A 21,435-nucleotide genomic window follows, 5' to 3' on the forward strand; every position below is an offset into this window, starting at 1 on the left:
GGTCATCAGAATGTGTTCCTGGGTCTGCCGAGCCCCAGGGAGGTTTCCTCTCTCCTGTGGGAGGGAATGGGCCCCTGGGAGGCCGCTTCACCCCTTCCCTGAGGAGAATAGGAGAGAGCTGCTGATTGGGACCTGTGCCTTCGGGGGGATGGGGAGTGGGCGGGAGAGCTAAGCCCTGAGTGGTCCCCAGGTGCGATCTCAGGTGTGTCAGTGAGTGCCCCAGAGGAGCGGCCTTCTGTCCACACGGGTGCACGGGTAGGTAAGAGGCAGTATGATTTCTCCACACCAGAGGTACACAGGCTACCGTAAGTTTGTAGTGGATATTACCCTACCCTAGATAAATAAATACCTGATTTACCCCATCCTAACATTCGTACTTAACACTCAGTACCTTTCAAAATGGCGCCTTTCAAATTAGACTATCTTCTTCCCATTTTATATGTGTCTGTGGTGTCCTCATGTGGGGCCACCTCTGTGGGTGTGCTGAGACTCCCTGAATCAGAGCGTGCCTGGAAAGGGTTGTAAGTCCCCGTGTGAGGTTCTCTCTCACCATCTGAGAGTTTGTCCGGGGATCTTCTCACTTCTTCATGGCCCTGTGATGTGATCTAAACTTCTCCTGCTTAGGAAGTCCATTTCTGAGCGTGGGCACACACGTGCCGTCTCACACAGTGTGCTGGCGACTTATTTCACGCACCCCCCCCAGGTGTCCCAGCCATTTCCAGCTTCTCTCCCACCCAGCACAGTCCTGCCTGGTGTGAAGGGGGTGCTTCAGAGCAGAGCGTTGGGAAAAACGGGACTATGGATAGGAGGGCTTCCTGTTATTACGAGTTAGAACACGTCTACTGCTGCGAGTGAACTTGACCTCAGTAGAAAACGGAGGCATTTTTCCTGTGAGTAGATCTGTTAATATGAGGTAGGTGTGTTCGTTGGTGGTCTCACCCTGGATGTCACTGAGGGCACCACCAGAGAACAGAAGGCCTGTCATTCCTCAAGCATGCGGAGGGCGTGTCAGGATGCCTCTTACTGTCCTGTTTTGTTCTCTGGAATGGACTCTGTCATGGGAAGTACTGGCTGGTTGTCCTTCTGGCTTGCCAGGAAAATGGTGCTGGCCTCTGGTCTGCGATGCCCTGGAGGAGACCTGCGCTGTGAGCCTCTGTGGGTGGGGACGTGTGGGATAAAACCCTTTTCCCCAGTAGGGATGGGCCCTTCGGTAAAATTGGGCTTTACCGTGATGCACTCTCAGACCCTTTCACTAGTCTACTCGCGACCGGGGAGGCGTCTCTGAGCCCAGGTCGGCCTTGTCTGTGTGCAGGGTCTGGACTTGACCGCGAACCGAACGCAGCTTACTGTCTCCACCTCTGACCTCTTTTAGTTCCTCCAGTTCTTCTGGTTCTTGCAACACGTGATCATTCACTATTATTCAAAATGCATTTTATAATGAAATTCTCCTCTTTGGTCATTAGTTAAAATATTAAGCAAAATACAGAGTTGCTCGTCTGGTACACACCATTACCCATCGTTCGCTAATGGCAACACAGCAATTATAAAACAATTGCAGATAAGAAGATGTAAACGCCTGATGCCCTGATGATTGGATTTCACACAAAGCCCTTTGCCACCTACTGTTCTCGAAGTACATTGTACAAATGAACGTCACTCCACTGTAAACCGTTGTGGAGTTCTTAATCTATGACATGTGCCACATCACAGTTTTCCAGAACCTTTGTTTACTAAACAAATTTAACACCGTGTTCAACACAAGAATCTAAAAAGGTCTGAGTTTTCTTATCCAGTTTGTTTATTGAAGATTTTTTTAAACTGAAGGCAGAAGGAAGGTGGTTGACAGTGACTCGTGAACCCGTGGCTTAGTCTTGCCGCGCGTGGGTTTTCTCGCTGTGCCGACCTGTGCGGCACTCACTCAGTCCCCACTGGAAGGGGGTCCGGCGTTTAGAATTGCACTTGTTTCGCTTAGGGACACATGTCTAAATGGAATAGCAAACGTGATTAGAGGACCTCCCGTTAATGACGGCATGTAGGTAGCCGCGGGCTTGGGCTCCTGCTGGAACACCTGTGAGGAGTGAGGGGCTGACGGGGGGGGGGGGGGGGGGGGGAAGGACTGGTAGTGTGAGTGTGCACAGTGAGCAGGAACTGCCCACACCTTTACCTCTGCTGTCCTGATGAGGACGCTCATGTCTGTTGCGATGTCCTCTGCGTTACCGCCGCTCTTCCCAATGTCCTGTGGCAGCCCAGGAGCCGTGGAGGAAGGGGTCCATCACGTGGGCACGTTACCTGACCCAAGCCTTTGAAATTGGAAAAGCGGTTTCTGAGAAAGAGAAGCTTCCTCTTCTGGAACTCACACTCCCTGGAAGTGAGCAAAGAAATCTCCGGGAGCTCTGAGCAGCCCTCCTGCCACTGTGAGGTGTCATCAGCTTTCGGCTGAAGCTGTGATCACAAGATACCAGGGCAAGAGAGGGTTTCCGAGTGCTTGGGGTCATGGTGCCAGGCAGTCAGACCAGTTCTGAGCTCTGGACTGTGCAGCCTTGTGAGCCTATAAATCGCCTTTATTGTTAAGTGAGTTTGAGTTCTTCCTCCTTTCCCTTGCCCTTTCCTTTTCCCTTTCCCTTTCCTTCTTTCCTCTTCCCTTTCCCTTTCCTTCTTTCCTCTTCCCTTTCCCTTTCCTTCTTTCCTCTCTTTCTTCCCTTTTTCTCTTTCTTTTCAGAGTGAGCACACGCAGGGGCAAGGGGCAGAGGTGGGTGGAAAGAGAGGGAAGGAGAGACAATCTCAAGCAGGCTCCATACTCAGTGCAGAGCCTGACGCAGGGCTTCCGCCCACAACCCTGGGATCATGACCGGAGCCGAAATCAAGAGCCAATTCAACCGACTGAGCCACCCAGGTGCCCTGACTTCATTTTTCTATTACCTGCCGCCAGACACAATGTGATTGCTACTAAGACAGAGCTGATAGGATGTGTATCTCTACCTGTGTCTCTCTCTATCTAGAGAGAGACTGATTGATGCAGGAAGTGGGCTCACATGACTGCAGAGACTGGACGTCTGAAATCTGCAGGCGGCCTGCCAGGCCGGAGACCAGGCACAGGTTGCTGCGGCCTGAGCCCGAAGGCCGTCTGAGCCCAAGCCTCAGCCCGTGCGCGTGACTTTGTTCCAAATGATGGGATGTGTCCCGGTCCTGCCGTGTGTCACGTGCACTGCGTACAGCTGTGGGACGGTGGGTAGGAATGTTCTGTGTTCTGGCCGCCTGCTGCCCTGGGCTCACAGTGACCGCTCTGCTCTCTTCCTACAGAGGAGTCTGACGTGGAAGACGGGGCAGCTCAGGTGATAGGATGCAGGTGCTCAGACGAAGGCAAGATCAGTTTGTGTCGGAGATGTCATGTATTAGAGAAGGCAGTTTAGCCTTGATTTCTTTTTAATAATGAGATGCCTATGACATTTCAGTTAAATCTGTAATCCTAGAGGCGCCTGAGTGGCTCAGTCAGTTAGGCGTTCAACTCTTGATTTCAGCTCAGGTCATGATCTTGTGGTTTGTGAGTTTGAGCCCCGTCCCATATTGGGCTCTGCACTGACAGAATGGAGCCTGCTTGGGATTTTCTCTCTTTCTCGGCTCCCCCCACCCCACCGCCCAATAAATATTAAAAAGTCTGTAGTCCTAGAGTAATATAGAGGAATCAGATGGGATTAAATCAACCGTGTGCCATTGGTTTTGGTGCTGAGGAAATTTCAGCAGACATTGATGAAGGTGGTGATGACAGACTACCAGTTAGAAGACACGGCTGGCTCAGTCGTGGAGCATCCACCTCTAGATCTCGGGGTCGTGAGTTCGAGCCCCACATTGGGTGTAGAGATGACCAAAAAAATAAACTTAAATATTTAGAAGACAAATGAATATATGAACTAAGTTTCTAATCTGGGTGGAGAAATCAGATTGAAATTAAGACATGTAACTCTGGAGTACGGGAAAAGTTGAATTTAAGGAACAATAGTGATTATGCTAACATGCGTACAGTGAAATTCGAATTTACAACATATTGATGGAATTTAATAGTCCTTTTGAGTAGATATTTTTGTATATAAAAATTTTATTAGACAATCTCATTCTGTAAACATAGAAGCTTGCTATTACGTGGGCACCTCTAATTTAATGGCTAGAGGAAAAACAATGCTATCATAATACTTACCTGAATTGATAATGTTGAATGAATTATTTTCAAGTTGTTCATCATTCTGTTCATACTTTCGGACCTGAGCCTCAATTTGTGATACTTAGTAGAAGAATCCCATCAAGGTGAAGGTCTGTACACATCTTTGTGGACACATTCTACTTTTTCTCCATGTGTGTGGAAATGTGGAAAGTGGTTAATTCATGTTTGCTAGAAAATAGGGATGATGATTGCTTTGGCTGGCGGGGTCCGGTGAGGGAATGATTGATCTCTGTGTATCATTTAAGTGGCAAAATGAGATCAGTAGAATTGCGTGTGGAATTATTTTGCATTACTCGGTTATGCTTTGCCATAAGCACTTCTTAACTATAACAGAAGACATTTTTATGCTATTGACTTGATTACCTTCCAGCCAACTAAATAGAATTTGAAATGTCTATATTTTCTCATAATACTAAGGGAGCAGTACAGCAAACATATGGTGAGCTCAGTTCCTGTTATCACAAGGATATAACATGGTGGTTCATGTTCCTTTTTGAAAGATAAAAAGTACCTGAGATATTTTGGGATGGTCAATTAAAATAGTTGTAGATATGAGAAATTAGGTAATATTTGGTGGAATATTTATGTTCATATATGTATGCTATAATCAGGAAAACGTTTTGTGATTTTGAAAGTAGATTCCTATAATTTTGTCTTTTTAAAAAATTTTTTTTATTTGGGAAAATACCCATGTAAAATGTAAATAGGGACCGTGCTCTGCTTTGCATCCTTGAAGCCTGTGTGTGTGTGTATATGTGATTTCTTAAAATCTGTTCTTTTCAGCACTGAAGAATAAAAATGGAAAGTTAAATGCATACTACAGTTACACAGTGTGGTCCTAAAGGAGGTTGAGGGCCTAAAAAGCTCAGAGGTGCTGCTTATTGGACCCTCACCCAGGGGCCTGCCCCCTGAACGTTCTCCCTCGGGAGCTGGGGGAGCACAGGCCTTTACGCCACCCCAGCTCTACATCCTCAGAAGAGCCTAAAAGTCTGAGGTCCCTGCTTTCCTCACTGATGGAGAGTCCACATTTTCCCAGCGAATCAAGAAGGAGATGCTTGTCACCCTGCTTCTTGGCTTTCTGGAGCCCCAGAAGAACGACTCCTGGCTGCTTAGAGTGTGAGAGAGGAGGATGAACAGGTGAGGAAAAATAGGCCATCGAAATGCAGTCATCGCTTGGAAGACAGGACACACTGAAGTACAGAGGGCAGCCTCCTGGTGAAGTAAATTTAAAGGATAAAAGGGAAGAAGATTCAGAAAAAGATGCCAAGGCTCATCTGTACACTAGGAGTGGGAGGCCATGAAAAGGGAAGAATTGTAGAACAAGATTTTGTTTTCTTTTTCCTTCAAGTTAGAAGCAGTGGAGATTAGAATTAGACATCGTGCACACTTTGATCAGTGTGAGTGACCGAAGTAACAGGCCCACAGGTGCACCGGGTGTAAACTCTGTGGATGAGCACTTTCTTCCCAGAGACCATGTTTGCAACATGTGTTGAGTCTTAAGATGTTCCCATCAGTGTTCTGAGGACTCCACAGGAAGGACTCCCTCAAGCCGCACAACTACCGTATGTCGTTGGTCCTGTTGTTAGCTCCATTTTACACATTAGGAAACAGCACAAAGTGCTTATGTAACTGACGTTCTGAGGAAGTGTTCCTAATGAAGACTGGATCCCGGATTCGGTTGTGCTCAGATCCCTGTTTTTAGCCCGTGTGCTATGTGGGACAGCTGTACAGAAAGAGTAGGAGATGATGTGAAAGAACCAGTTAGAAATATTATAGAAATTATGGCCCTTGAAAATAAAACTCAGTAAATATTCACAGATCAGACATAGCTGAAAAAAAAGTAGTGAACTAGAAGATGAAGCTGAAGAAATTTCCTAGTATTAAGCATAAAAAGAGAGCAGATGAGAAACCACAGTTAGTGAATAGATCTAAAAGGCAACACATGCATCTGATAGAAGCTAAAGAAATAAATAGTAGGGGTGAGTTTGTATTTGTGATAAAATGGCCAATAATCTTCCCAAATCGAGGAAAACTGTTTTCAGATTGAAAATTTGTACCGCCTGACAAATACCACAGGGTTTTAATTGTATGTAGAAGTTAAGAAACAAAACAAATGAGCAAAGGGAAAAAGAGAGAGAGAGAGAGAGAGAGACAACAAACCAAGAAACAGACTCAACTCCGGAGAACATACCAACGGTCACCAGAGGGGAGGTCGGTGGGGGATGGGGGAAACAGGTGATGGGGATTAAGGACGCACCTGTCGTGATGGGCACTGGTTTTTGTATGGAAGTGTTGAATCCCTATTTGTACGTCTGAAACCACTATTATACTGTATGCTAACTAATTGGAATTTAAATAAAAAATTAAAATTGGAATTTAAGTGAAAAAATGGATACAGAAAACTTGTACCACCTTCTAGGACAGAATAGGCCAACAAGACACACATCTTGAGCCATCCTTGTAAAACACAGCGGTATCCAGGGTAAAGACGGAATCCTGAAAGACTTATTAGTTAAGAGAACAGAAATTGCTTATAGATGGATGAGAAATTTCTCAAAGGTAACAACAGATGCCTGAAGCTATCTGTTGGGTTTCTTGAATTCCATACTTATGTAACTGTCATTCAATCCTGAGGGCAAAATAAAGACATTTTCAGACCTATAAGGACCTGGAAAGTTTGCCACACAGAGACCATGTTGAAAGAAAAACAAGAAGATATTTTTGAGCATGAGGAAAAATGAACCCAGAAGGATGGTAGCAAAGAGATCAAGAGCACATTAATTTATAAGTATTGATTTCAGAATAAGTAATTTATTTTCTTTTGTTTAATGAGCAATCGTATTTGGTATCCACACAGTAGTAATATCAGAGCAGCTGCAGTATGGGGAGGGCATTCTGAACTTTGGGGCAAGTGTGAGCACCCTAAAGTTCTTTTATTCAAGAGGATATTGGAGATACTGTTTTAATCAGTGGCTTTGCTAGAAAAATACATGTTTAATTGCCTATGTTAAAACTGTTAAGGGAGAAATAGGACGTATAGGCACTGAGAAAGTAGTGAAAAGTCCTGTTGTAAGGGAGTAAAGAATAAAGTACAAAGAAAAACAAATTAAACACAAACTATCAGGACAATATAATCCCAGTTTATCAGTAATCACAATAAACATGGGAGGGTGAAACTTAGACATTACAAACAAAAACGGTCAGATCAGATTGAATACAATACAGAATCCTGTGGGTCTTTAACATAACATGTTATTATATTTCAATTAAAAATACAAAAAAGCATTAATTCAATATTCAACAACAGAAGATGCGAAAAATGTCTTGCGAATAAACTTGTGCAAGATTAATTTAAAAAAAAGAAAATTTAACAGTGTGAAGAGTTAAGGATAAAGAATGTGATAGAATCACAGTTAAAAGGACCTTATTATCAGCAGAAATTTTTTGCTGAAATTTGAAAATCAAGATGAAATGTTTGGTTTTCTTGGTGAATATAAGTGAAATAAGTTGATCTGACAAAGCTAGAAAATGTGAATGGACTAGTAACCACGGGAAAATTAAAATTTTCCTTAGATGTACTTTTGTGAAAGATGCTGGATCAGTTTTATAGGTGAACTCCATACAAATATCTACGAATTGATAATTCTGTTATCTAAACTAGTTCAGAGTTATAACCGTTACTCTCTTTTTTTTGAGTTTTTTTTTTTTTTTTTTTTTTTTTTGAGACAGAGAGAGAGAGAAGGGTAGGGGCAGCAAGAGAGGGAGAGGGAGAGAGAATCCCAGGCAGGCTCCATGCTGTCAGCACAGAGCCTGATGTGGGGCTTGATCCCATGAACTGTGAGATCATGACCTGAGCTGACACCAAGAGTTGGATTCTTTACTGACTGAGCCACTTGGGCGCCCACCATCACTCTCTTTTAATGAGTAATTACCAAACTTGATAATATAGTAGAAAAAGGCTAATTTTACTTAAGAATATAAATATAAATTTCCTAAGCGAAATATTGGCAAATTGCATCTAGTTGTACATTTAATATGACCAAATGGCTTAGTCTGTAAAAGCAAGATTCTTTCAATAATAGGATCTCTATGTTAGTAATCTGAAGGATGAGCATGTTAAAAGAAAAAAAACACGGATGTATCATAAACACTGAAGGACCTTGAAACAATATGGCAGTCACTTAGGATAAAATTCTGAGAGGGAGTAATGGCAGGACAGTTCCTTAATAGGGTTCAGAATGTAATCAGAAACCCTGAAGCAAGCAGAGCAGTTATTGGGAAATTCTAAAGTGTGGAATTCTCACCATTAGTCCCTCTTATTCTGGGGTCTCCAGTTAAGGTTATATGGGAAAGTAAAAGAGACAAAATATTAGAAATGCTCAGTGGAAAAAGGAAGAGACCGTACAAAATCTATTAGATGAGTAGGAACATGGATTATGTAGAACAAATACAAGATCAGTAAAATAAAAATCATGAACTGTACTGTATGTGATAAAGTAATGGCAAAATAGGTCCAGTATCAGAAACAATAAACCCTACAAAACACCTTGGGAGAAAACAGGAATGTTTGAGGTCTATAGGGGGGAGAAAAACCAGAGTTTGAAATACGTGGAAAGGACGTAAAACATTACCTAGTGCTTGGTAGGGAAGTACACTTTAATGGCAAATTTAGTATTAAAACCTATCACTTCACTTCAGGTGTGTGTGTGTGTGAGAGAGAGAGTTAGAACTTCAATCAAAACCTGTTTCGGGGGGGGGGGAGCAGTGGAGGTGGGGAGTGGGATTTGATTAAGGGATGATAAAGTTAATACAGGAGAATGAATTCACAAGGTGTCCAGTAAAGTTTTAAAGAAGATCTGTGTAGTGGGAGTTCTGGTCTGCTAGAGAGAAACACATGTACAAATGCTGCGGGAGATAAATTGATCTGTATGACAGTCTTTTCTGCGTGAGTGGCATTTTCAAGTTGGTGGATAAAATATGGATTATTAGGCAAATTTGTTGGGATCATTGGTTAGCCGTTGGAGAGAAAGTAACAATTCTACTTGGCAACTCAAAAAAGTTCCAAACACATCGATGATCTAATTGTTAGAAATAGTTGTAGAAATGCTAAAACAAAATTTAGTCGAATGTGTTTTTTTAAATTGTGGAGTTGGGAAGATCTGGGTAATGACAGAAGCCCTTAGAGAAGGGATTGGTAGATTTGGACATAAATTCTATCAAATGCATCTAGGTTGTTGGAAGGACGCCACCGAGGGAGTTAACGCGTGAGAAAGAAGGAAACCCGTTGCAGCCTATAGAGCAGACAGACGGTCTGGAATATGTAAAGGGATACTACATGGTAATTAGGAATTTCCCCCAAAAGAAGTGGACAAATCTATAGAACAGGCAGTTTGCATGGAAAGAAGTTTGATCAATAATCACAACAAAAGTTCTTCCAAATCCACGGAAACAGCAGGAAGCTTTTCTTCCCTCAGAGGCATGCAGAAAACCTGGCGACGTGTGATGTGAGCTCTGGCACACGCATGGCAGTGTCGTGGACTAAAAACGTGCAAGTCCCGTGACCCGGGGACGCCACTCCTGGAAATCTGTTCTGCACAAACGCACCAAGAAGCATATGAAAATGTGTGCACAATTCTCAGCAAATGGGGAAAATTGGAAACAACCCAGATGCCCAAAAGTAAGGGGTTTGTGGGGTCAGTGTGAGTGTTCAGGCAGGAAAATACGGGGAGATCCTGGTGCAGGAAGCGAGTGAGTGAACAGCAGTGTGTCAGTTCTGGAAAGGCAGAATTTCAACAGGAAATGCCTGGAAATAAATACACAGTTTAGGTGACAGTCACAGCAGACATCTACTAAGTGATTCCCGGAAACCAGGGGTTAATTTTCAGTTTGTGTGTTATTATCTGTATTTGCAGACTGTCCTTGCTAACGTAAAAAAAAACAGCTGATTTTCTTACCTTCTTGGACTCGTACATTTGAAAGTAAGTACAGCATTTTGTAATTTGGCCAGAGTTTGGTGACAGAATAAGTTTTGGAAGATGGGGTGCATCTAAGCAGGACCTCTGGCCTTCATGGAAATTTATAGAACCTGATCAGGGTTTTTGAGGGCCACGTCAAGTATACATAGATAAGTATTTTGTGGTCATAGTAGCTTACTAAGAGAAAAAGCGAGCGTGTTTTTCTGGTGTGATGGTATAAACAAGTCTCCTCTGGAGGCTCCTTTTCCTATTTCGTCTGATTCACTTGGTGGTGATGGTTGGGGGCAGTAGTCATTTCATGTGTCCATGTGCAATGAAAAAAAGCAGAGAATTTTAGAATTATCAAAATGTATGTTCTAGCATTTCAAAATGCTGCCCTCATATTTATCGGGTATAGTGTTATTTTCTTTTTCCTGGAAAGAGGATGAGCAATTTTTAATATTCCTGGTACTGCTCTTGTTTCTTGGAATCTGCCTGGTTCCTTGCGGAGCTAGCCCAAGGTTGCAAATGCTGCTTCTGCCATTGGGTTATTGGAGAGATCATACCTCTGATTCAGAGTACGTTGCGTTATTTCTGGTTGCGTATTTTCAAGTGGGGAAAGCTGACGTATCGCAATTTCGGGCCCCGACTGAGAAATGAAATACTTTTCGTCATGAAAGCCTACATCTGCACTTACACGACGTGTCATTTTGGGATCCTGTGTCATTTTTCCTATGTAGCTTCTCTGCCAAAGTGCTGTTCTCCGGTGATAGAAGTTTTGCTCAGTGGTTTGTTTTCCAGGCACTTCCCATGTATTTTCTTTTCCAGGGGGGAGGTTGCTTATCTTTTTTTTTTTATCATATTTTCCCCATTTCTGTCCGTTCCTCATCTTAGGCCTTCCCTGCACCTGAGGCGCGGCCGTAAGCCCGGCCTGGTTTCAGCACAGCTGCCCTGGGACGCTCGGCCTGCACCCAGCCCGGCCGCCATGGGGACCGCTCAGGTAATGTTCCTGCTTTCCTTCTGTCCTCTGTCCTCTGGGCGGGCGGCGGGAGGGAGGACGCGCTCCAGGCACATGGGTGGCTGCTCTGTCGTACCTGGGGACGCGGTGAGCGCTCTGATGAGGTCAGGCCTGTTGGAAGTGTGGCCTCAGAGCAGCGCATCTGTGTCCCGCATGAGCAAGTGGTAGCCGTGGAGGAAGCCAGCTCCTCTGGAATGGAGCTTCCCCGGCAGGGCTCTGGTTCCTTCGCAATGGTTCCTGGTGGACGCCTTCATGTGGCATCGGTGGTGGTGGTTCTGCGTTTGTGTGTGTGTGTGGAGGGACCCGGGAGCAGGTCCACAGAGCAGGTGACAGTGAGCAGGTACACACAGGTCCGAACCACAGCATGTGGACTGCCTCACATCCCCAAATCCCCGGTTCACGATGTTCCAGGACTCCCCAACGGCCACACCCACCACGTACCCGCCTGCAGACACGGCTGGAGACACGTGAGGGCAGGGCTGTGGCCTTCCCTCCCCAGGGCCAGCAGGTAGACCACACCATCAGCTGGAGCCCCCCCTCCCCTGCCAGGGCCAGCGGGTAGACCACACCGTCAGCTGCAGCCCCCCTAGTAGGGCCTTCCGTCTGATCTGGGAACAGAGGGTGCATGCAGTGTGTCTCGTCTCTCTGTCCACAAGACATGAGCCTGGATGAACGTGGCTCATGGAAGTGTGGCTGGCACTTCCCATGACACTCCTTTGTCCCCTCGTGTGTCGCTCAGTGCCCCTATCATGTTCACATCTCCCTTTGCTGGTATCTTCTTCTGCTTATGTGGTTTTCTCAGAAAACCGTGCTGCCTTTGGGCGTCAGTCTTCACAGCCAGGAGCACGGGTTGCCCTGCGGTGGGACTTCAGTTTTGTGTAAGAGCCTTTGGGGACACATGAGGCGAACCTGTCGTTTTATTTTTATTTTTATTTTTATTATTTTTTGTACAGGTTATTTATTGGTTTAAGTAATCTCTCCACTTGACATGGGGCTCAAACTCCCAACCCCGAGGTCAAGAGTTGTACGCTCTTTAGACTGAGCCAGCCAGGTGCCGCAAGCTTTCCCCTTAAAATCTACTTGTCCCTCTGCTCCCGCAGGGACCATCCATGATGCCTCTTCAGGGCTCTTAACTTGTTAGAGTCCTCGAAGCTCAAAACAGGCGGTGCCCCCTTCCTCTGTGGGCTAGCTGGGGTTCTTGGTTGAAGAACAGAATTCATTCTGGTCTGTTTGAGCAGAAAAGGAGTTTGTTACAAAGGATATTAGGCCATCACAGACCTTTACATGGGGCTGGATAAAGGCTGTCAGCCCCACCGCTGGGACCCCTCGTGACAAGGAGACCTCCCCCAGAACGCGCGCTCCCCAAGTGGGGGAGGGCCGCGTGGGCACAACGTGGGCACCAGGAAGCTTGAAAACCAGTTCTGACGTCGGTGGTTGTGTCTTGGCATTGCTCCCGGGGAGGGGTCACTCACAGCGTGGGCTTCTCGGAGGTGCAGGGCAGCTGCTGAGACGTGGGTTTGGAGCCACTTGGCTGCCTGCCCACCCCACCTTCCTCCACCCCCTGTTCTACAAGGAACAGCGGCTTGCCTTAAGGGTGCGCTTCTCCCATGTGAGGTGAGAACACTAGCCTTCATCCCCAAACGGGACTGGAGGTGAGGGAGCTGCCAGGCCTCCTCCCTCCCTGGGACTCCCCTTTGCTGCTGCCGCCTATGCCATCAGACCAGCACCCACACTGGCTTGTGGCTCACGTGCCTTCAGCCGAGACACCTGGTTGCTAGATGAGGTAGTTTTCGTGGGTTCTACTTCAGAGAGCAGAGCTCTAACCTTGGGAGCCTGTACAGGTGCAGTGATGATGTTTAAGGGGCAGTTCTGCATTCTGAACCGGGTAATTCTCGTGGTCGGGGAGGTCCTGCGGTGTGGTGGGATGTTCAGCATCCCAGACCTCCAGCCGCACTCTCCCTCCAGCCGTGAACACAGAACTGTCTCCAGACATTGCCGAGTGGCCTTGAGGGGCGGCCCTCCCCTCCCACCCCATGGAGAAGCACCGAGGTTTTCGGGTTGGCTGGAGTCAGGTTGCTCATAACCTTCCCTCATCTTGCTTTCAGTATCTGAGCACCTGTGACTGTGTGTTGCTCCTGTTAGGGATGCCGTGAGTTTGAATGTTCTCTGCTTCTGTCCTCCCCAATCAATGTTGCCAATTTTAATGATCTCAATGAACCAGATTTTACATCATTGATTTTCAGCATCATTTTTACATGTTCTGTTTCTCCCGTAAGCCTTCTGGTTGTGATTCTTTCCCTTCTTCTACTTCCTTTGGTTTCAGTTTGCTTTGATTGATTCGCTTTTTTTTTTCTTTTTTAAAGATTGAAGATGCGGTGAGTGATTTGAGACTCCTCCCTCCCTGATAGACATTTAGTGTTGTAAATTTCCCTGAGAATGTTACCTTGTTGGGCGCCGAAGATTGTGTTTCTATAAATGTTCTTGAGAGGTGGTGAATCACACGGAAAGAATATGGCGCTTTGGGTTTTGCGGGGTGAGCTGTCAGAAGCCCTTTCTCCCCTGCCCCCTCCGTGGGACTGGCCTGGCCCTGGCCTAGATGAGCTGCCCACTGTCCACTCTCTGGGCCTTGGGTTTCACTCGGCCATGTGGCTCCCATCTGTGTTCTTAGAATTTCCTTAATGATTTTGCTGTGTAGGTGGAATGTTCTTGTTTTCCAGCTGTGTTTGGGATTTATTCCCTTTTACCCACCCCTGGCCTTTCTATGGATTTGCAGAAGGAGAGGGAGCCAAATGGGGACTCCTCCTCCCCACCTGGGTCCCGTCTTTTTCAGCTGCTCTGTTCTGCCAGTGCAGAGACTTGTGTCCCCTCCCAGGTGGCCGTTCCAAATTCCACGGGGAGGCCTCTGCCTCCCTTTTTATCGATCATTCTCAGGTAGGGCAGTTTTGCCCCCATGGCCATGGGCATTAGCAGTGTCCAGAGAGATTTCTGATGTTCACAAGACGGGGAGGGTGCTGCTGGCATCTGGTGGGTCAAAGCCATGATGCTATAATTATCCCTCAGTGCATCATGAGAACTGCTTTGGTCCAAACGTCGTAAGAGACAAGGTTCAGGAACCTCGCTTTACTTTTATGATCTAACCTGTCCTACTTAGGTGTCTTTGAGAGGTTGAATGTTAAAGGAGACGAATAATGTGGTCTTGTGGAGAACCGCTTCTCTTCAGGGGGAGGATTTGCTCAGGAGCTCTGAGGACTTTGATCGGTTTGCATGCAGATTCATGTAGATACATTATATTTAAAATGTACACTCGGACTTTTTGGGATAACAATAAAATTTTTTTTGAAACAACCTATTGGAATTATTAACATGCTTATCTTCTCATCGTGTAATCGCGTAATTGCATCGGTAACCCTGACGTTGGTAACTATTGCAACACTCACGCAGGATTTGGAACAGTATTTACATTTATGTTGTTCTCAGACAAGGACAAGAGCAGGCTGTGGTTTGATATTTGTCTCATTTAAAGTAAGGGAAAAATTATAGAAAGGGTTCTTAGCTTTGCTGCTGAATCAAGCCACAGTAATTCTGAATGTAGGAATCTAGTTTATTTTGCAAAAGAAAACTCAGTCTTCTCAAGGTAACTATGAATAGATCTATGTTGCTCTGAGACAAAGATTTATAGGAAGGGAAGCAAAATGGTCCTAAATGTGTATATGCAGTACACTCATGCTTCACAAAACAGCCCTCTGTTAAAGCATTATTCGTTTCCTTTGGGTAGAGTTATCGGTTTTTAGCTAGGGTTTTGGTTAACCAATGTTTTTCTTTATTAAGCATATGGATTCAGTTTGGTTTAACTGTTTACTGGGCTAAACCTACTGGTTTGTTCTTTCCTTCCTCCCTTATTAGCAAGAAAGCCAGGAGGGCACTCGTATCCCCTGTCTTGTTGGTGGAGAATCCAGTTCTGGTGTAAGGGTGAATGGAGGCGGGGTGTGGACAGGTGACCAGTGTTTGCTTGGCAGTGGGAAACCCAGGTTCTTGTTCAGATTCGTCCATAACTCTTCCTTGTCTGTGGCAGACTCCCTTCCTGTGTGTGTCCCCCTTCACCATTCCTGTAACTGGGGGGCTTGAGTCCTCAGTTCTCACGGTCAGATCACACACCTGCCAGGATTTCACACATGGATGATAAGTATCTAGCACTTTTGTTATTAGTTTAACCTTCTTAGTTCAGCAAGTATATTTGTGTTAAACATAAATTATACAGATTATTTGTGGGAGTACCTTCTATCTAGCTAATTCAGAGATTTACCTGTAGAAATTATGAATGCCATAATTGTAAATTGTTTTAAGGTATTTGTCTCTTCCTTTTTTTTTTTTTTTTTTTTAATTTTTTTTTTTTTTAAATTTTTTTTTTTTTTCAACGTTTTTTATTTATTTTTGGGACAGAGAGAGACAGAGCATGAACGGGGGAGGGGCAGAGAGAGAGGGAGACACAGAATCGGAAACAGGCTCCAGGCTCTGAGCCATCAGCCCAGAGCCCGACGCGGGGCTCGAACTCCCGGACCGCGAGATCGTGACCTGGCTGAAGTCGGATGCTTAACCGACTGCGCCACCCAGGCGCCCCTTGTCTCTTCCTTTTTATTTATATATTAATTAAAAAAAATTTATGTGTATGAGAGAGAGAGCATGTGCACACACAAGCAGGAGAGGGGTAGAGGGAGAGGGAGTGTCAAGCAGGCTCTATGCCCAGCACGGAGCCCGACATGGGTCTTGATCCCCACGACCCTGGGATCATGACCAGAGCCAAAATCAAGAATTGGACACTCAAGGGGCGCCTGTGTGGCTTAGTCGGTTAAGCGTCTGACTTTGGCTCAGGTCATGATCTCACGGTTTGTGAGTTCGAGCCCCGCGTCCAGCTCTGTGCGGACAGCTCAGAGCCTGGAACCTGTTTTGGATTCTGTGTCTCCCTTTCTCTCTACCCTTCCCCTGCTCATGTTCTGTCTCTCTCTGTCTCTCAAATAAATGTAAAAGAAAAATTTATAAAAATTAAAAAAAAGAGTTGGATACTCAACCAACTGAGCAACCCAGGTGCCCCTGTCTCTTCCTTTTTAAAAACGATGCCAGCAATATATCTTACCATGGAAAAATTGGCGTAAATAAAATTAGCATAAGTAAAACAAAAATTCAGAGATGGTCATTGTTGACATGTTGGTTTACTTTTCATATTTTCCTATGTCCTTATATGTATGTAACCACAATTTGTTTTAATAAAATGACTGTACGAATTATTTCAATAGCAGATGTCTTTTTTTTTTTTTTTTAATTTTTTTCAACGTTTTTTAATTTATTTTTGGGACAGAGAGAGACAGAGCATGAACGGGGGAGGGGCAGAGAGAGAGGGAGACACAGAATCGGAAACAGGCTCCAGGCTCCGAGCCATCAGCCCAGAGCCTGATGTGGGGCTCGAACTCACGGACCGGGAGATCGTGACCTGGCTGAAGTCGGACGCTTAACCGACTGCGCCACCCAGGCGCCCCTCAATAGCAGATGTCTTAACAAATTAATGCAGTGTATTATTGGCAACTCTCCTTGTCTATAGCAATATTTAAAAATATTTTAATGGTGTTGAAGCATGCCATGGTACAGGCAGCCTCTCAGGTCGGCAGACGTGTTCGGTTCTCTGGTCACGTAAATAAGGTCGGCACAAATTACTGTGCCTCCCCTAATTATTCTCTTAGAATAAATTTGTGAACTTAAAAGGTTTCCAAAGGTGGGAAGATTTTAAAGATTTTCAGCATACCTTTCAAATGTGGTATTTACAAAAACACACTTGTATGTCCTCTCCCAAGAGCACACACTCAACAACGTTTGCTTTTTACATTTTCTTTATAATTACGGGCTTGACAGGTGATCTGCATTTGGCAGTTTGTTTACTTAGGTTAGCGGCTCTGTTGCACATATTTTTTTTCCTACTTTCCCTTTTGGTTGGTGTGTAAATGGCACGGCATAGGGTCTTTTCCTCATGCCAGTATTACTAGGATGTTTATTTTACTCATGCCAGTATTATTAGGATGTCTATTTTGAAATCCAAACCATGAGATATTAACTGTTTTCATGTATTTATGATCCAAATATTGTTTAAACTTTTTAAAAATTTTATTTATTTTTGAGAGAGAGCGAGCGAGCGTGTATGTGCATGAGCAGGGGAGGGGCAGAGAGAGAGGGGGACAGAGGATCCAAAGTGGGCTCTAAGCTGCCAGCACAGAGCCTGATGCAGGGCTGGAACCCATGAGTCGGAAGATCATGATCTGAGCTGAAGTTGGGGCTCAACCAACTGAACCACCCAGGTGCACCCCAAATAGTTTTTTGCTTCTCACATTGCCATTTCACCTTCAACTCTTAATATATATATATATATTTTTATATATATAAGAGTAAGTTGTCATGCAGTCATGTCTTTGAATGTATTCCCTCATGATTTCTGTCTTTGGGGAACACTTAAAAAGCCTTTCTTTGCCAAAATTTGCATAAACATTTAGCCATATTTCACTTTCACATTTTATTTCGGCTTTTACATTCTTTAATTCTTCTGGATTTATTTTGGTTTCCGTATAAAGTGAAGGCTGTACGTCTGCCACTAAGTGGCTAACCAGACATTGGAATATAATTTCCTGAGAAATGATGCTGTTGCATTTTCTCATACCGGATTATCTTTATATTTGGGGAAAATGCTAATTGAGGTAGACTCTTCTATCACTATCCCCTTTCCATTGACCTCTGTGGGTAAACATTTATGTTAAAGCTGTTTATTTGTTTGCAAAGTGCCTGTTGAGTTCACAACAACTGTGTGTGTGTGTGTGTGTGTGTGTGTGTGTGTGTGTGTGTGTGTGTGTATGCATGCATGCTGTAACGACGATCCCTGAAAGATGGTGTTTGGCTTCTGGGAAAATTCTAACTGTGACAACACTGTGTAATCATGTTGTTTGGAGGAACTGGCCAGGACAGTCCATTGGAGATGGGCTTCTCTTTCTTCCTGAAGTCAGTTCTTTGTGATGAGTGACGTCTACAGGGCACCTGCTCGCTCCAGTGTTGTACGTGAGGGCGTTCACCCGACTCTCAGGTTGATGTAGACACAGTAACAGACCCAACAGGCATCTTCGATGGCCACCCTGTAGTTGCAGCAGGCAAGATGGGGATTAGACAGGTCCATGTGGGAGTACTTCTTACCATATTTCTTTTTCTTTTTTTTTTTTTTTTTAATTTTTTTTTTTTCAACGTTTATTTATTTTTGGGACAGAGAGAGACAGAGCATGAACGGGGGAGGGGCAGAGAGAGAGGGCGACACAGAATCGGAAACAGGCTCCAGGCTCTGAGCCATCAGCCCAGAGCCCGACGCGGGGCTCGAACCCACGGACCGCGAGATCGTGACCTGGCTGAAGTCGGACGCTTAACCGACTGCGCCACCCAGGCGCCCCCATATTTCTTTTTCTAATGCTACATGTGTAATCAACGCAGATACCTGACAGTGTTCTGTAGCGGTGATATGGCCAAATTACTCATAGGATTTTTGGGTAGGCATAGCACTAGAGTAAGCATTTTATTGCCTTTATCCAGAGAGAATTTGGGTCTTTTTATGTAACAGATTACCACGAACTTGTTGGCTTAAAACACATAAATCTGTTGTCTCAGAGTTCTGTAGGTCAGGCATCTGGCACAGTCTCGCTGGGCTGAAATCAAGATGTCCACAGGGCGGGCTCCTTATGGAGGTTCCAGTGGGGAATCTATGCCTTACATTTTCCAACTTCTAGAGGCACCCACATGCACTCCCTGGTTCTTGCCTCTTGGCTGCAGCCTCACACCTCTCACACGTCCCTCTCTCTGGTCCTCTGAGCTAGGAAACGGTTTCTGCTCTCATGGACGCCTGTGATTATCTTGGGATTATGTCCTCACCTTGAGACCCCGAATCCCACATGCAAAGTCCCTTTTGTTTTCGAGGTACCATGTTGGCAAGTTCTGGGATTAGCCTGTGGGCGTCTTTGGGGCCATCATTGTGTTGCCATGATATTTATGTGTAATTTAAATTTGTGCTTCACTTTCCTCTCTGGAGATTTTATTTTTTACCTTGACTTTGAATAAAATTGCTACATTTCCTGGAAAAATAGTTGCAAAGTGTAAGTTTTTTATCTTTTATCTGTATTTATCTATTTTCAGGATGTAACAAGGTTACCTTCTTTACCATTAAAAAAGTTTTTTTAGTGTTTATTCTGTTTTGAGAGAGAGAGAGACAGAGAGAGAGTGTAAGCGGGGGAGGAACAGAGAGAGAGGGAGACACAGATTCCGAAGCAGCTCCAGGCTCTGAGCTGTCAGCACAGAGCCTGATGCGGGGCTCGGACTCACAAACTATGAGATCATGACCTGAGCCAAAGTTGGATGCTTAACCAACTGAGCCACCCAGGTGCCCCTTTAGCATTTTTAAAGTAGTAGAAAAAATTGTTTATTGAGGCTGATGATCCTTCAGTAGGACCTGGATTTGTAATTTTATTATCAGTGTGATGGGCTTACCTTTTTCTATGACATGTATAGACATAATTAAGATGTTGCCCTGATTAAGAATGAAATAACTGAAGGATAGGATTCATTAATGTTTTTAATGAACATTAATTCATTAATGTTAAAGAGAATTCCGGTGTGAATTACTTGCCCCCGATCCATCAAGGTTGGTGAGCACATGAAGATCCATCTCCGGATGGAGTTATATTTAGTGATTTTGTCACTTGCCCCTCAAAACAGTCTTGGATCGACCGCAGGAGTCAGGACAGGAACATGTTTATCGAACAGCGTGTTAGGTACTGAAGGAACGTTCTGGGCTGGTGCCTGCCACTTGGGTTTGACAGAGCTGCAGGCACATGTGGGGCGCTTCAAGTGCAAGCAGATGAGCAGCGGAGAAAAAAGACAGACAGGAGGAACAAACCAGTCTCGTTTTAGGAAGCCTGTGAGTGGTTCTGGGTGGATATAGGCTGAGGGGCGCTTTTCTTGTTTTCTAACGCCACGAACATGTTATTCAGGACATTGTTGTTGGAACGAACGATTTTTAGTTTAAAAAAATGGTTGTAAATTTCCTTGCTCTGTGCCGCGTATCTGCATTTTAGCTTGTGTTTCCTTAGAGGAGTTGGGTCTTTTTGCCTTAAAAAAAGATCTGTCCTCCTCTACCAAATTGCTGTAAAGAAAGAAAAGCTTTCAGAAATACAGCTTTGGGATCATATCCTTGTTGCCCGAGCTCTCCTGCCTGTGTGGGTTAGAACACTATCATCCTGATGGTTTTATTTGTTGGTTCTTCCCAAATGTGCTCTCCTTTATTTTTCTAAAGATATTTAAAGAACTGGGGTGCCTGGGTGACTCAGTTGAGTTTCCCACTCTTGATTTCAGCTCAGGTCATGATCCCAGGATTGTGGGATCGAGCCCCACATCGGGCTCCACGCTTAGCATGAAGCCTGGTTGGGATTCTCATATTCTCTCTCTCTCTCTCTCTCTCTCTCTGCCCTATCCCTGCTCTCTGTCTTCCTCTCTCTCAATTAAAAAAAAAAAGATTTAAAGAACTTAAAGATTGAGACTTCATTAACTCAGGCATGGCTGTCACATTCAGTGTTGTGTGTGTTTGTGTATTTGTGTGAGAAGGTATGTATCCTTGTGTATGAATGTCAACATTTGTGTGAACAGCTGTGTGTCTATTTGTGTGAGCAGGTGTGTATCTGTGTGTGTGTGTATACATGAGTGTGTGCCATGAGGACAGGCGCGAGATCTCTGATCAGGGCCGTTAGTATACGATGAACTTCGTCCATACAAGTGAGTAGTCATGTGACATGAGGAATGTATTTAAAATATTAGCTAGTATCGTAAGCATTTCAATTTTTCTTTAAATCCTTAAAGCGTTCCCTACTTCTGTTGCATATTGCTTACTTCTCAAGTCTAGTAAGCAGTGTGTGAGGTTTGAAATGTCGTTCTCCAGACACATTCTGGAGAAATAGATGAAAAATCGAGGTGATGTTAAAGGACCCTGGCCACGCCCTCACCCGGCCACTGCGTCCCCTCCCCACTGCCTTCTCCCCGTGTGTCTGTCACATGAGTGACGTAGAGCCGCGTGCTCACATCTGCCTCCCCGAGACCCTGCAGCAGGCAGAGGGCATTTTCTGGCCCGCACGGCTAAGAAAGCCATGGCTCCTCCTGGGGAGTCATTTGGTATGATTTCCGGATGT

The 21,435-nt window shown here is 44.9% G+C and overlaps 1 protein-coding gene across 5 annotated transcripts in view; it reads left to right on the top strand.

The window, feature by feature from the left end:
* DLGAP2 (DLG associated protein 2) overlaps positions 1–21,435 on the top strand; it is a 781,526-nt gene that overhangs the window by 87,760 nt on the left and 672,331 nt on the right. For 2 of the 5 annotated variants that reach the window (XM_086703047.1, XM_086703052.1), the window contains exon 2: positions 11,065–11,170. The exons of the other annotated variants lie outside the window; for them this stretch is intronic. In XM_086703047.1, coding sequence (XP_086559173.1) covers positions 11,156–11,170 — 15 coding nt within the window. In that variant the 5' untranslated portion in view covers positions 11,065–11,155. The remainder of the gene's footprint in view (positions 1–11,064; positions 11,171–21,435) is intronic. 5 annotated transcript variants of the gene reach the window in all.

This window comes from Puma concolor, chromosome B1 (assembly GCF_028749965.1).
Source record: "Puma concolor isolate L17-30 chromosome B1, mPumCon1.1.hap2, whole genome shotgun sequence".
NCBI lineage: Eukaryota > Metazoa > Chordata > Mammalia > Carnivora > Felidae > Puma > Puma concolor.